Source organism: Ornithorhynchus anatinus, chromosome X5 (genome assembly GCF_004115215.2).
Source record: "Ornithorhynchus anatinus isolate Pmale09 chromosome X5, mOrnAna1.pri.v4, whole genome shotgun sequence".
NCBI lineage: Eukaryota > Metazoa > Chordata > Mammalia > Monotremata > Ornithorhynchidae > Ornithorhynchus > Ornithorhynchus anatinus.
The window spans coordinates 16,354,894-16,371,480 of NC_041753.1; the positions used below are offsets into that span (position 1 = coordinate 16,354,894).

At 47.7% G+C, this 16,587-nt stretch overlaps 1 protein-coding gene across 1 annotated transcript in view; it reads left to right on the plus strand.

Moving 5' to 3' along the window:
- The first annotated feature begins 14,675 nt into the window (after positions 1-14,675).
- Positions 14,676-16,587, plus strand: part of KCNN2 (potassium calcium-activated channel subfamily N member 2) — a 114,479-nt gene continuing 112,567 nt past the window's right edge. Inside the window, exons 1-2 of the mRNA XM_029054937.2 lie at positions 14,676-15,028; positions 15,101-16,108. Of these exons, the coding sequence (XP_028910770.1) occupies positions 14,723-15,028; positions 15,101-16,108 (1,314 nt within the window). The 5' untranslated portion in view covers positions 14,676-14,722. The remainder of the gene's footprint in view (positions 15,029-15,100; positions 16,109-16,587) is intronic.

Genomic DNA, 16,587 nt, shown 5'->3' on the forward strand with positions numbered 1-16,587 from the left:
CTTCTAGCAGACATTCATATTGAGGAAACTCCGTTGCAGTTTCATTCATTTCTGAGATTTGGCAAGAGTCTGGTTGGGACAAAAAGCACCAGAGAGGTAAAAAATCAGAAATGCAATCAGTAGGAAACCTTTTCCAAAAAATAAATGGAAAGCAATTCTGTGGGTGAAGATCCCTTGAAGCATCACATCAGGTGGAAATGTACCCTGCAACAGTAATGCTGAACTCTCCCTGAATGGGAAACCCCAACAATAATTACAAGATTTTGATATACAGGATTTCAGAGTCAATCAATATTGAGTATCAAATAACTTTAATTAAAGACCACAGTAATGGCACAGACAGGTAAATAAATAATGAGGAGATAAAAGTAACTGTGATGACCAGCCAGGAAAAATGAACAGCGTTTTCATGTATTCTCCAATTCACTGAAATAATCCAGGATAAAAAAACAAACAAACCAAAAAACTATTATGTTTCTCTCCCATGACAAGTCAAGGATTCAAAAATGAGGTGGTCTAAATATTTACAAGGAAGAGTTTCTTTTATTCCCATTTTTTAAAAGGACCAGCATACTAAAGTGGTGTGGAGGATAGATCCTCAACTTTCAGAACTTTTCCGGTGAAATGAGGCTTGTCTGGTCATCTTAGTTTAGGGTGATTTTAAATGTGTGACTCTGGAAGCACTTGTAGGTCACTCTAGTTGGTTAATAGTTCAAAATGTCCTGTGCTTCTTCTATTGTATTCATTCATTCAATAGTATTTATTGAGCGCTTACTATGTGCAGAGCACTGTACTAAGCGCTTGGGATGAACAAGTCGGCAACAGATAGAGACAGTCCCTGCCGTTTGACGGGCTTACAGTCTAATCGGGGGAGACGGACAGACAAGAACAATGGCAATAAATAGAGTCAAGGGGAAGAACATCTCGTAAAAACAATGGCAACTAAATAGAATCAAGGCGATGTACAATTCATTAACAAAATAAATAGGGTAACGAAAATATATACAGTTGAGCGGACGAGTACAGTGCTGTGGGGATGGGAAGGGAGAGGTGGAGGAGCAGAGGGAAAAGGGGAAAAAGAGGGTTTAGCTGCGGAGAGGTAAAGGGGGGATGGCAGAGGGAGTAGAGGGAGAAGAGGAGCTCAGTCTGGGAACGCCTCTTGGAGGAGATGAGTTTTAAGTAGGGTTTTGAAGAGGGAAAGAGAATCAGTTTGGCGGAGGTGAGGAGGGAGGGCGTTCCAGGACCGCGGGAGGACGTGACCCAGGGGTCGACGGCGGGATAGGCGAGACCGAGGGACGGTGAGGAGGTGGGCGGCAGAGGAGCGGAGCGTGTGGGGTGGGTGGTAGAAAGAGAGAAGGGAGGAGAGGTAGGAAGGGGCAAGGTGATGGAGAGCCTTGAAGCCTAGAGTGAGGAGTTTTTGTTTGGAGCGGAGGTTGATAGGCAACCACTGGAGTTGTTTAAGAAGGGGAGTGACAGGCCCAGATCGTTTCTGCAGGAAGATGAGCCAGGCAGCGGAGTGAAGAATAGACTGGAGCGGGGCGAGAGAGGAGGAAGGGAGGTCAGAGAGAAGGCTGACACAGTAGTCTAGCCGGGATATAACGAGAGCCTGTAACAGTAAGGTAGCCGTACTTTCCTAAATGTCAACTACTATGCTTTGCATGTAGTAGGTGCTCAAGAAATACTCTAGAGTGAATAAATGACTTTAATTTTGGACTTGGGGATTTGAAGTCCTCCTAAAAATCCCATCTCCTCCAGAAAGATTCCCTGATTAATTCACCACACTCCAGTCAGGCCAGCCAAACACCCACCCTTAACGCTTATGTATTCTATACCTTCTTCAAGAAGCCATGTACAAATCCATATATTTACTTATTTATATATTTCACATATATATTTATCTGCACATTCAATTATTTGTTCAGCTGTTTCATCCTGATGTGTGCATACTGCTTTCTGCTTTATTGTTGTCCTTCCTCCAATTCTCACACCCCCTAAATCAGTATTTTCTGTCTTCTCCAATAAATTGTAAGCTCTGTGAGAGCAGGGAACGTGTGTCTTGTTACTGTTGTACTCTCTCAAATGCTTAGTCAGTGGCTCGTACTCAGTAAGTGCTCAATAGGTATCATTAATTGATGGGTGAGCAAGTGTAAACTGGCAGTGCTTAAGATGCATGCTCCAAGCCTGAAAATAGGAGCCTGGGCCAGGGTAGCTTGATCCCGGTAGAGTCCTGAAAGGGCCTCCAAAGACTTGAGATGGCTTTCACAGGCCCCAGTGGTGCAGCTCCCATATTTTGTTTACCTCTGGGTCTGCCCATCTTCTGGTAAAACCTAATTCCAGCAAAGAGAGTCTAGTTCCAGCAGACTTTCCTACTGAGGAAACTTGGTCAGAGTCTCATTCATTCCTGAGGTTTGGCAAGAACTTGGATGGGCCCCCCGCCCAGAGATTCAAGATGGCTTCCATGGGCCCCAGGGATGCAGCTGCCTCAGTTGAGCAGGCATAAGTCCTCTGCTACTTTTCCTTCCCCAGAAAAGGCTTTTCTGCATTTCTATTTACCCTCTTCTCTGTGCCATTTCTTAGGCTGATTCTCAGCCTGTGTCTGATGTCCTGTCTCCTTCTCAGTGACCCCTTCTCCCACCTCTTTCTTTCCGTTCTCCTCCCCACTCATGGGCCCATCAGGCCTAAGCACTTTGCCCTATCAAGACTTTTGTACTCTCTCCTTACTTTCTTCCTACAAACCTCTACTAGCTGTGGTTGAACTAATGTTTTATTAAGCACCGTGAAAGACTACATGAAGGAGTGCATATGGGGCTGTCTGGTTTTTTCAAGGACAAGCCCTGAGAAACATAGGAAGGGGAAAAGCCTCTGAAGTCTCTGAAGACTTGACCATGTCAAAGAGAAAGGAAACAGCTTCTTTTCGAGGGACCTGCTCAGTCTCTCCCCCTGGGAAGTCCATGATCTCATGCCAAATCTCAGATCCCCCTCTTAGTGGACAGATCAAAATCCAGGGGCTTTTTTAAAAATAGGGCAATCACAGGACCACCTAAAACTTAGGATTTGGGATAACTAAAGGAAATAAAAACTCTAGAATGTGAAAGGTTGGAGCTTTTTCCCTTGGAATTTTTCTGTCGAAAATGAGAAAACCTTCTGCTAATCACTTTGCAATGACTTGGCTCACTGTACAGGGCATTTTATTCAGGAACAAAGTGTTCTGCTTCACGAATTGTTTTCCACTGAACCAGGGACCCCTGAGTGAAAGATGTTTCCATTAAGCCTGTTGGCCCGCAATTAATAAACTTTTCTTAAAGTTTAACATCTACCTTGTGAGACTGCTGCCATTTATAAATGTTCTGTAGAGTGGTAATTGTATTTTTGAGATTGACCCCAAACCACTACATTTATCTTACTGCTGACGCAAAACAATTTCTCCCAAATCTCATGAACTATTAAGTGACTGAATACATATCAAACAAAAATAGCTGACTGTCAGTGGAATGTTTTATTTTCCCCAAAATCCCCACTGCCTTTTTAATACCTAGAAAAATGATATGGAGAAAAAAATTAGGGGGAAAAAAAGCAATTTCCAATCCATTTCTTGGTCTGGAGATGCTAAGAGGTTAGAAATAGCAAATAGCATGTCCCGTTCTGTGAGGACATTTGTGGAGGGAACTGTTTTCCAGTTCAGCACTCCAAGACCACATGTCCATCCTAATATTGTACCTTTGGCTTAGTCATCTCACTTATCTGAAGAGCCAAGATGGTATATTGCAACGTGTGCACCTTTGCCTAATTTTTGTTGTTGTTGTTTCAAAAGTGCTAAAACTCAGAGATGATTCTTAATGAGATAAAATTGGATGAGGCATCAAATTCTACCTCCTGATACTGGGAGAATGAGCTGTTTTAATCCACGCATTGGAAACTACAAAGTTTTTGGCAGGATCAGAGAGTGTGTCTCCCTTCCGTCCCCTTCCTTTCCTCTGCATCATTGCTGAGGCAGCAAAGATGCGTGTTCCTGCCCCACGTGTCTCTAGGACTTGCAACGCCAGAATCACTGCCTCTCAAATCTTTCTGGGATGAAATATCCCCGAATCCCTCGAAGTGGTGGCCGTGTTGTGAAGCCCCATCCTGTCCACACTTCCTTGGGGCCCATATTTCAGATCCCAGGGCGGGGGGGAACTGGCAGTACCAGGTCCACCCATCCCGAGTGCTCCAAGCACTGACCTGCACACGGCAACACTGGGTGACATGGCCAGGAGCAGCAGTGAAGGGACAGGATAATGGGTCCTCACTGGTGTCATTGCTGTCATCACACTCCACTCCCCTTTGACATCTCACCACTACAGACATATTGGGGTGGGGGTGGGGGGTGAAATGGGGGGGGGGCAGCCCAGACCACTACCCTCAGGGAGTGATTCTATGCCTGAAGCAGGAAAGACTTGTTCCAAAAGAGAATAGGGAGCGAGGGAGGGAGGGAGGGAGGAGGAGATTGGTTTTCCCTTTAGCAACTCCTGAGCAGGCCAGCAGAACCCTTGGGAGCTACAGTTGGAAGAATGGGGCTCACTAAAAGCCAGCAAAGCATACAGAAGAGGGAAATTTCACACCCTAAACAGCTTGGAATAAATGGCGTTGTGACTCTCTCTAAAATCACAAATTTAAAAAAAAAACAAAAAAACAAACCCAATTCAAGATGTATTATCATAGATATGGATGCAGCCCTTTTCTGCAAAGGCTTTCCTATGTTTTTCTGGAAATGTAAATGTGGTTTGGGGCCTAATGTAAATTCTATGGAGAAAATTATCTTACAAACAAATTCTTTATAGCTGAAAAAGTATCTCTAATCGTGATTGTCAACAAGCAGTAAAACATAATTTGGATGTGGGCTTTTAATCAGGCTGAAAACGATGAACAACTGATATATGTCTTTTGGCAGTAATTTAATTTCTTTTTAAGCAGTGGATAGCAGACAAACTTTCTCGCTAGGGTTTTATTTTTTTTTCCTAAAAAAAAAGGACTATGTTTTTCATGCATTTTCATCCCCCCTTTCTCTATGACATTCCCGGGGCCCCAGTAAGCCAGAACTCCGCAATCAAAATGTGGTGTTGATTTGAGGCAATCATCTGGATAACGGAGCACCCTCCCCTCCACTCAAATGCTCCATTTTTGCTGGACAAACCTGACATATTATGTCTCTGAATGGAGCTAGCACATAGAGAAGATGAGCAACACAGTCATCTTCCAAAATCAGGGAATTTACATGCAGTAGATTGGGCAAGGCCTGTTCTGTCCTGCAGCCCCTGATAATGTGAAGCAGAGTCTCCTGGAACCAAATCCAAAGAATCAGTCAGATTTACTGAGCACATACTGTGCACAGAGCAGTATACTAAGGACTCTATTTGTTGCTGAATTGTACTTTCCAAGAGCTTAGTACAGTGCTCTGCACACAGTAAGCACTCAATAAATACAATTGAATGAATGAATACTAAGTCCTTGGGAGAGTACAATATAACACAGTTGGTAGATATGTTTCCTGCCACAAGGAGCTTACAGTGGAGAGGGTGGAAAAGACATTGAAATAAATTATGGATATGTAAATAAGTGCTTTGGGGCTGAAGGTGAGGTGACAATCAAGTGTTTGAAAGGTACATATCCAAATGCATAGGGAACACAGAAGGGAGAGGGAGGAGGGGAAATGAGGGCTTATGCAGGGAAGGCCTCTTGGAGAAATGTGATTTTAACAGGCTTTGAAGGTGGGGAGAGTGGTGGTTTATCGGATATGAAGGGGGAGGAGGTTCCATAGCAGAGGAAGGACCTGAACGAGAGATCATTTGAGAGATGGACGAGATCAGGGGTCAGTGAGTAGGTTGATGTTGGAGGAGCAAAGTGTGCCTGCTGGGTTGTAGTAGGAAATCAGTGAGGTAAGATAGGAGGGGACAAGGTGATTCAGGGCTTTAAAACTCCAGGATGTTAGGAAAACGAAGAAGGCAGGCTGTATTCTGTCCCTTAAGGTTCAAGGCTGGGTGTCCCAGACTGATGGGATGGAACTGATTTTATTCTTTTGAAGAATGAAAGAAAAATGATATTCTCATTTCTCAGATTGCAATAAAAACATTAAAAATATTCATTAGCCACTGAACTGTTTTCTTTTGGTTATTTCTAGCAAACCTGGGTCTTTAAAAGTAAAATGCTCTAACATGATTTAAAATATCTGGCCCCAGCCAGGAGCAACTCTGCTCCCATCTATTAGGTATTCTAATAGTGCAAAAGCAAGAGTTACCAAAGCTACTGCATAGTAGTTCTTTGTGAAAGCAGGAAGGGGCAGAGAAACTCCAAGCCCTCATCTACACATGGAGTGAGCACCCATTGGTGATAGGTGGCAACTGCCCAGAAATAGTTTTTCTGGTATTTCTCTCTGTTACCACTAGATTCAGTACAAAATGGGTTAAGTATTTTTCCCCAAATGTTTCCTAAGCTATTTTTTAATTAAAGGAGAATATGTGTAGGAACTGGGTGTGGAATGAAGAGCCTGTTTGAAGAAAAGCAACATAAATGATGTGTACATAAAGCACAATTAAAGAAACATAAAGTGTAAATATGTACAGTATAACTGGGCTATAACAGTACACTTCCTTAACAGAAAATATCTAAATGTCCCCACTGTGGGAACATTGTCCATGTCAGGCATCTACTATCTGATGTGTTTTAGAGTATCCACCTCATCTACAATGGCAAAAACACAATGTCTGGAGGGGGAATGGGAGAAAAATTGGAATTAGAGCAGCAGTGTGGCCTAGTAGGTAGAGCACAGGCCAGGGAGTCATTCATTCATTCATTCATTTATTGAGCGCTTACTGTGTGCAGAGCACTGTACTAAGCACTTGTAAAGCAGAATTCAGCAACAAATAGGGACAATCCCTACCCAACAACGGGCTCACAGTCTAGAAGGGGGGAGATAGACAACAAAACAAAACAAAACAAGTAAACAGGCATCAATAGCACCAATATAAATAAATAGCATTATAGATAATAATAATAATAATAATGTTGGTACTTGTTAAGCACTTACTATGTGCCGAGCACTGTTCTAAGCAATGGGGGAGATACAAGGTAATGAGGTTGTCCCATGTGGGGCTCACGGTCTTCATCCCCATTTTCCAGATGAGGGAACTGAGGCACAGAGAAGCAAAGTGACTTGCCCAAACTCACACAGCAGACAAGTGGCAGAGTCGGGATTAGAGCCCATGACCTCTGACTCTCAAACCCAGGCTCTTGCCACTGAACCACACTGCTTCTCACATCGTTAATAAAATAAACAGAATAATAAATATGTACATATATACACGAGTGCTGTGGGGTGGGGAGGGGGCTAGAGCAGAGGGAGGGAGTCAGGGCGATGGGGAGGGGAGAAGGAGCAGAGCAAAAAGGGGGCTTAGTCTGGGAAGGCCTTGTGGAGGAGGTGAGCTTTCAGTAGGATTTTGAAGGGGGAAATCGTGCTAGCTTGGCGGATGTGAGGAGAGAGGCCATTCCAGGTCAGAGGTAGGATGCGGGCCAGGGGTCAACGGCGGGACAGGAGAGAATGAGGCACAGTGAGGAAGTTAGCAGCAGAGGAGCGGAGTGTGAGGGCTGGGCTGTATGAGGAGAGAAGGGAGGTGAGGTAGGAGCGGACTAGGTGATGGAGAGCTTTGAAGCCAATAGTGAGGAGTTTTTGCTTGAGAGGATCTGGGTTCTAATCCTGGCTCTGCCACTCGCCTGCTGTGTGACCTTGGGCGAGTCACTTTACTTCTCTATGTCTCAGTTACCACATCCGTAAAATGGAGATTAAGACCGTGTGACTTATGTGGATCCTGTTTCAGATTTCATCCCCTCTCTAGAGCACATGGTCCCCCAACTCTCCTGAATTTCTAGTCCTTATCATTCAGGCTACAGAGTAGCAGTGTTCTCAGAGCAGGGTGAAAGGGGGCAGGAATGGGTGATAGATCAGACTCATTGAAGCCCTTGATAAGAAAAGTGAACCCCTGATGATGTGGGGACAACCTCAATCAGCTGGCCACCCACTAGAGGTGGGCAAACAACTGCCTATTTTCCCCAAGAGAGAAAATGGTCCTGTGCTTGACCAGTAGCAAACACACATGCTACAGCATCTGCCCTCTCATGACCACTGGATCTGCCCCTGGGGTGGGAAGCTCTCTGATTGCTTCCAGGCTGGAAGAGGTAAGAAGTGACCATTTTGTGCCCAGAACCCAGTATGGCGTGGGCCCTACAGCCCTCCCTGCTGTCTAAGGTTGGGGCTACTGGGGTGAAGAAGTCCATGATTGCAGGAAGCCCATGATTGCAAGGCAAGTGCGCTTTATTTCAACCATCAGGTCTGGTGCAGTTGCTGTGTCCTAGCATGTTACCTCTTTAGCTTGGTTTGGGGACTGAATGGGAAAAATCAATTCCCCGCAAGTGGATTCATCCTCTCCATTCTCTTTTTTCAACTATCAATGTGGCTTCATCATTTTAACTATAAATTTCATTTTTATAATTTCCCTTCCACTGCACATGTGTAAAGGAATTTCCATATTTCAACATGAATTTGTTTCTATTAGTCAAGAGTTGATTTTAGGTTATTGCCTGAAATTTACTTTAGTTTACACAGCATTAGTTTCTAGCTGCCTAACGGTCTCAGTCCCTTGAGGGTAGCTGTATTGTACAGGTCTAGATCTCAGGGCAGGGAATGCTAACAAACAGTTAAATCACATTTGAGTTTGACCTCTTTTTTCTTCTGTTGCTTCTGATACAGAAAAATACTAAAGAGCAGTGGCTGAAAGGCTGACAGTGCAAGGAGAAGGAGAAAAGAAGGGCATCCAGGTAACTCACGAACTGGCAAATAAGACCCCAAATAATCATGAATTGCTTGTACAGTGCTTTCCACGCTACCTCTGTGGCCATATGAACTCAGTTTGTTTCCACTTGATTGGTTTTTCTGTTTAGTGTTTTGCTTTCTCCAAAAGTAGCCATGTTCAACCAGAACTGAAATAACTTTCCTAAATATACCTGTGACCCGGCTGGCATCACTGGAAGCTTTGGTGGAAAATTTTAGAATGGTCTGAGATTTCCCTGTAGCACAAAAGATGACCCTGCCTCTACCTACCCCCTCCACTCTGCCCTGCCTCCTGCCCCTGGCCCCCAACCCATCCCAGGCTTTAGACCCTGAGGGCCCTGCCCGATTTTTGGAGATGCCAGCTGCTACCTTTATAACCCAAACTATCAGCATGCCGTTTTCTTAGAAAATTTACTGTCGTGTGCCACAGGGGTAAGCTGGTTGATCTTGACCTGGCTTCGTGGCTGGATCCCGCTTTCCATGTTGGAATGATAGCTACGATTTCTGTTGTTGTGGAACTAATCAAACCCACTGGACTTCCAGATTTAAGGTCACTCCTCACCACCTTTTTTCCACAGATGTTCAAAGAATCACAGCTCTGAATGATTACTGCCCTCTTTTTTCCCCATTTTCTTTGGAAGGTAGAGAGGAAAAATGTTCTTATTCTAGGGCTACTGGAGAGAAGCTTTCAAAATGAACAGGAAATGAATAGGAAATGAAAATGTTCCATTGATTAGATTTGAAATGCATTTTGTGGAATAGTATGACCTCTTGTGTTAGACAAGGGAACCTCTGGTATTTTTCTGATTGAATGGAAAGATGAAGGAAGCAGCACAAAACTCAAAGAGCTATCATGCCAACTCCTTGGCTGGTTTTATCTAGAGACCATCAGTAAAGGAGAAGAAAAGGTAGCTTTTCTACAAGGAAGTCTATAGCTAATGAATTATTTTGAAATGATTTTAATTTGCTAACCTCAAGTGTATTCTGAAATTGCAAGTGATGACAGCATTAAGAAACACTTCAGAGAATGCCAACCTGGACTGTAATATAGGTCTGAATCATTAATAAGACTCTGATACAAAATGAAATGTTCCCCAGTCACAGGTATTTGAATATGTTCCTGGATTAATGAGGTTGTAATGGGATGTATTCCAAGTGAAGGGCAGGAAGCAGCTTGTATCCTTCATCTCGTACTTAATAGCAGATCATCCCAAAACTATGGAGCTGGATTTTACCTATGATGATTCCATCTGTGATAATTTATGGATAGATCAATGGCAATCTAATATATGGCCCTATTATGTAACACCCTCAGTTCAGCCTTGCATAAAACCATGGCAGAGGAGATAGACTCTGGGCAGTGTCAGCCTGAAATTTAAATGTCCTGTTGGCAGCCTGTGATACTATGAGCCAATTTCCCATTTCCTGAACTTCTGCACTTTATGAATCTTTTTAATGGGACTATCTTGGAGGCGGTGGGAATTCTGTACACCACCAACACCAAAACCAATTAAACACATATTGAGTGCCTTCCGGGGGGTTAGAATATGGCAAAGGGATGCAGGTGGCATAAGAGTTGTGAAGTCAAAACTCTGGGTTTGGTAAGACCATTTTAAGTTCTCTGTCTAAATTTCTGTCTAAATTTGAGGACAGAAAGTCCTAGGTCAGTTTTTGGAAATTCTGATTAACACAAGTGGACAAAACCATTTTCTCATACCTTGGAGTTTCATAAAATGCAGAACTCAGGCATAATTTTCACAACTATCAATGTCATCATCACCATCATCGTCCCCATTGACTGAATGTGCAGAGCATGGTACTGAATGCCTATGAAGGCTAGGCATTGTACCTAGCACTTACTAATAATTGTGGTATTTACTTAGTACTAAATATGCACCAAGCACTGTACTAAGCGCTGGGGTAGATACAAATAACCAGAGCAAACACAGTTCCTGTCCCACACAGAGCTCTCAGTCGAAGCAGGAGGGAGAACAGGTATTGAATCTGCATTTTACAGAGGCGTGAACTGAGGCACAGGGAGGTTCAGTGACTTGCCCAAGGTCACACACGAGGTAAGTGGCAGAGCTGGGATTAGAACCCAGTCCTCTGACTCCCAGGCCCATGCTATTTCCACTAAGCTATGATGCTTCCCAATGCACAGAATGCCCAGAGAATTCTGTTGGGCATCAACTGTGTGTGAATGCACTGACCTAGTGGTCAATGTCTTTAAGAACCTCAAATAGGGGAGACAAGCAGGAATACATTTCCGAGCACATAATAGGAAAAGAGTTAGGACACACATATAAACGATAAAAAAGCAAGAGCTGAAATCATTAGCTATATAGATTAAATACACAAATGAACAGGTGCATCTAAATGAGTGTTAGAAAGGGGTGGCATGGACAGGAAGGTAGGGCTCTCGATTATGATACTGTAATACCTGGTTTCTGTAGGAACGCTCATCTCTGGCTCTGAGAAAGATTTTGAAAACCTGAACTAATTAAGCCTGAAAACATCTCTCAGGAATGCTTAAGAGATAGGGAGAGACTATTGTGCCAGTCACTGTTTTACCCCATGGGCCAAAGTAGAATGTTACATCCAGTGAAGTGTATATGGAGCGAGAGGCTGATGGGATGTAATGATTTGAGTTAGGTTTTGTTCAGGACATTATAATGATCATCTCACTTCCTTTCCACTCTTTTGGCTACCACCCTGGTTCAAGCCCATGTCATCTCCCACCTTGATGATTTGTTATCCTGCCTCCAGCCTCTCTCCTTTCAGTCTGAAGCAGCTGCTTGGATCATCTTCTTCAAACACTGATCAAGGTCCCATCATTTTCCTCAAGCACCTCTGGTGGTTTACCATTTTTCTCTGCATTAACAAAATAACAACTCATAACCACGGGCTTTAAAGCTCTCCCTCAGCTCGCTCCCTGTTGCCTTTCCACACCCTTATTCCACCAGAGGGATCGGGTCTATCTGTCTCCCTGATCACACCCAATGCCTTAAGGACAGGGATCCCTTACTGACTTTTGTTTTTATTTTGCCTATTGTCGATTTGTCCTTAACCCTTATGCTGTTTTAATATTTAGGGGTTTCATTGCTTCCAGTGTGTTTGTCTCTAATACTCCTCCCCACCCACTTATAGATTAAGAACTCCTTGAGGGACAGGGTTCATGTCTAATTCCCAACCGTATACTCTTTCCCAGCAGTTAATACAGTGCTGGGCACATACCTAAGCATTTAATGAATACTATTTCTACTAGTATAAATGCTATTGTACTCTCCCTAGTGCTTAGTAGAGTGTCCTGCACATAGTAAGCACTCAGTATCATCAGTTGATTGGTTGAGACACCCCAGTTCACATTCCTTGTCCTTCCCAAGCCATTTGAACCCCATATGTGACTCTCCTGGGTTTGACCCACTGTTCTTGATTTTTCCCCTTCATGGAACTCCCTCTTTCTCAAAACCACGCAATCATGCCCCTCCCCACCTTTAAAGCCCTCCCAAAAGGTCACCTCCTTCAAGAATTATTCCCCAGTTCACCCACCTATTAGCAGCCACCTTAGCAATCACTCATTCATCTGTTTACTTTTTTGTTATTTATTTTTTTTCTTTCTTCATTTACAGTTACTTTACTTTTTAACTATCATATATTTAGCAATTCATGCCTGATTTTCTCCTGAATTATGTAGTAAGGGCCTTGAGGGCAGGGATTGGGTCCTTCTATAGCTAGCACAGCCTCTGCAAACAAGAGATACTTAATCAGTGCCATTGATGAAGATGATTATCTCCCTAGAATTAAGAAACATTCACTTGTTTACTCCCCTCCGGGTCCATGGCTTTGCTCATCCCCACTATTCCCATCGGGGTTTCTTCAAAATCCCAATGCCCTATTGAATTACCGAGGCGTCTAAGCAGTGCTGCCTTCGGAAGGACATAGGAGCAATTTGCATGCTACAGAAACATTTTTATCAGCACAGTTTGGCAACCCTCTCAAATTTAGTGAATATAAAGAAGCCAATTCTCTGACCAAGTAGGCACAGTTGATTTACAAAACAGATTTTGTAATCATGATAGGAAATGATTTTTTAAAGTATTTTTCAAAGCAATGATTTAAATTTCCTGATCCCGATAACATTCATGACTTGAAAGTGATGAAAGCAGACTCCTAATCCAATATTAGAGAAAAAAATACATCTTGGCTCAGACCTTGTATGCTTTGCCAATTTCCTGATAAACAGCCATGAAAACTGAGCAGCATATGCAAAGTTGGATTTGGCCTCAGCTGTACGGCGGTGAGGACTAGCTTGCTGGGCCTGTGCAATTTTTACCCCTTTCACTACTCTTTCCTTAAGTACATGTTAAAAAAAAAAGAAAATAGAAATGATCTTAGTCACACATTACCTTCTCTAAAGGATCCGCTAAAATGAATTACCCCCTCCGGGTCTTTGGAAAAACAGAACGAAAAAAATGCTCGCAGGTGACCAAGTTTAGAGATGTTGCAGAATAGGATAGCAGGGAATTGGATCTGGCTCAGAAACTCAATTACTTAATGAAAGTGATCCCATTTCACTCTGGTTTCTTCGGCTGACCCATTAGTCAAATCTCCATCATTTAAATCGTGCTGCGGACTGCTGCTGGCGGATTTTAAAAACATTAAATAAACTCCCACTGGCCAATCTCCTTATTTTGCTCCCCCTGCCTCTTTTTCATTGAGGGTCTTGTTTCTCTCTCTCTCACACACACACACACACAGAGGAGATCCCCCGGAACCCGCTTTGGGCCACAGTACTGAATTGGAGTCTGTGTGGATTTTTACAGGGCGACGCGAATAAAACAGAATCGACCGTACAGCGTATTATAGTATCATAACCGCAGTAAAAATCGGCACCCCCCGCCCCCGGGGCGCTGTGATTAATGTTTATTATGATCCCTATTAACACTTTTCTTCCCGCTGCCTGCTAGGGGCTTTCCGTCAGCACCGGGCCCTTCTCCGTTAGTGCCCCGTGGCTCTGCCTTGTGTCCGCTCTGCAGGTGCCCGCGGCTCCCGTCGCTGAGTAGGCGGCAGCAGGAGCGAGAGGAGGAAGAGGAGAAGAAGGAGGACGAGGAGGACGACGAGGAGGACGACGAGGAGGACCGAGAGCCGCGGCCGCACTCCGTTGGACAGCTCCCGACAGCTCCGCCTCCCCACTCTCCCGTCCCCTCCCTCCGGGCATCCGACGGAGGGCAGACTCTCCTCGGCGCCGCCGAAGACGGGGACTGGGGGGCGAGGGGCAGCAGTCCGGATGTTTCGGAAAAGGCGGAAATGTGAGGGGCTGTCCCCTGGGGGCCGGGGCAAGCCTGCCCCGCTCGGGGTCCCATCCGCCCCTCACCGCCCCCGTCCCGGCCCCCGCTGTAAAGTCCAGAGATTTCTCGGCCCGTCCCGGCTCTGCGGGAATCCCCGATACAAACTTCCCGGCCTCGGCCTCAGTCGAGCCACGCGCTCCAGGCCGGGGGGAGGGGGGGAGAAGGCCCGGGAAAGGGAAGGGAGGAGGGCAGGACCGGTCGGGCTAAACCAGGCGGGGACACTCACTTTCCCCTCTCCCCCCGTCTGACCCTGCTGGAGAGCACCCGGTTACCCTGGAGGAGGGCTGGGGAGGGCGTCCCGGGAGAGGGGTCGGGGGGGGTGGGGGGCGGGAGAGAAGCGGGCGGCTTCACCTTGGGGAGGGGGGTGGTTGGGTCCCGGGCCGGGGTTAATCCCCCGACCCCACCTCGGGACGCGCTCCCTCCCACTCTCGTCCCGGCTGCCCCAGTCCGTACCCCAGCTCGCCCCCCCAAAGACTCGCGCCCCACAGCTCCCTCTCGCGGCCCCGCAGGTGATGTCATGCCCGTTGTTTTGGTGCGCCCGACCAATCGGACTCGCCGCCTGGATTCTACCGGAGCCGGAATGGGCCCTTCCTCGCACCAGCGACAGGACTCCCCTCTCCCGACCATAACGCATTGCGCAGGGTGCACCACAGCCTGGTCCTCCTGCAGCTTTAACAGCGCTGACATGGACACCTCATTGCAGTTCCAGCGCGGCTTCTTCTCGGAGCAGCAGCAGCAGCAGGAGCACCAGCACCTGCACTGCCTACAGCAGCAGCAGCAGCAGCAGCAGCAGCAGCAGCGCTCGGACAAGCCGTGCCTCTCCGTCCCGCAGCACGCACTCCATCAACAGCCCCACCGCTACCAGCACCTCCAACAGCACCACCACCTCCCGCAGCACGCACCCCATCACCACCACCAGCAGCAGCAGCAGCAGCAGCAGCCGCCGTCGCCGCCGCCGCCGCCGTCAGCCAGCGGCGGCAGCAGCCCATGCCTCCCGTGCAACAGCTGCGCTTCCCCCGGCGCCGCGGGGGCGGGCGCGGGGGATAGCCTGCCCCTCCTGCTCCGCACCTCCTCGCCCGGAGGCGCCTTTCGGACCCGCAACTCCTCTCCGGTCTCCACCTCGTCCTGCTGCTGCTGCTGCTGCTGTTCGTCCCGGCGAGGCAGTCAGCTCAACGTGAGTGAGCTGACGCCGTCCAGCCATGCCAGTGCGCCCCGGCACCCCCAGTGCTCCTGCTCCCAGCACTGTGCCCAGCACCCCCAGTGCCATAGCCTGCAACCGGCAGCCAGTCCCACCGGCAGCCTCGGCAGCGACGGACTCCCCCACCCCTCCCTCCTCCTCCTTCACCACCACCACCACCACCACCAGCAGCAGCAGCAGCAGCCGCAACAGCCGCCGGGGCGCCGGGAAAGCAACCCCTTCACCGAAATAGCCATGAGCAGCTGCAGGTACAACGGAGGCGTCATGCGGCCGCTCAGCAACTTGAGTTCGTCCCGCAGGAACCTGCACGAGGTGGACTCGGAGGTGCAGCCCCTGCAGCCCCCCGCCGCCGCCGCCGCCGCCGCCGTCGCCGCCGGGCCCTTCCCCTCGGGCGGCGGCGACCACCCCTCGTCCTCGTCCTCTTCGGCCGCCGCCGCCCCGGAGATCGTGGTGTCCAAGCCCGAGCACAACAACTCCAACAACCTGGCGCTGAGCGGCCAGGGCGGGCCGGGCGGTGGCGGGGGCGGCGGCGGCGGCGGCAAGTCGACCAAGAAGAAGAACCAGAACATCGGCTACAAACTGGGCCACCGGCGCGCTCTGTTCGAGAAGCGCAAGAGGCTCAGCGACTACGCGCTCATCTTCGGCATGTTCGGCATCGTGGTCATGGTCATCGAGACCGAACTGTCCTGGGGCGCCTACGACAAGGTAGCCCGCCCGCCCGTCCCGCTCAGCCTCCCGCACGCACAGGCTTCGGGGCACGGGGTGGGGGCAGGGAGCGCCGAGGGAGGTGTCCGTGGACCAAGGTCACCTCCCGCGCACTTCTCCCGTCGGGGACCTGCCAACTGCCGGCTGCTGCCGTTTCGCTTGCTTCTCTGCCTTTCGGTCGTTCATTTCCTCTCTGCTCTCCGTCTCCCCCGTCTCCCCTGCCCCCTGCTCCTCTCCGCCGACTCCTCGTCTTCCTTTGCCCCCGATTCCTCTGCCTCCTCTGCCCCGGCTTCTTCCGGCCCCGCTTCCTCTGTATCGTCTCCTCTGCCTCCTCTGCCTCCTCCACCTCTACCTTCGTTCGGCCTTGGATTCTTCTGGTCCCGGCTCCACTGCACCGACCCGACCGCCTCCTTTGCTCCCGACTCCTCTGTCCCCCGTGCCCCAGACTCCTCTGCCCCGGACTCCTTTGCTCCCGACTC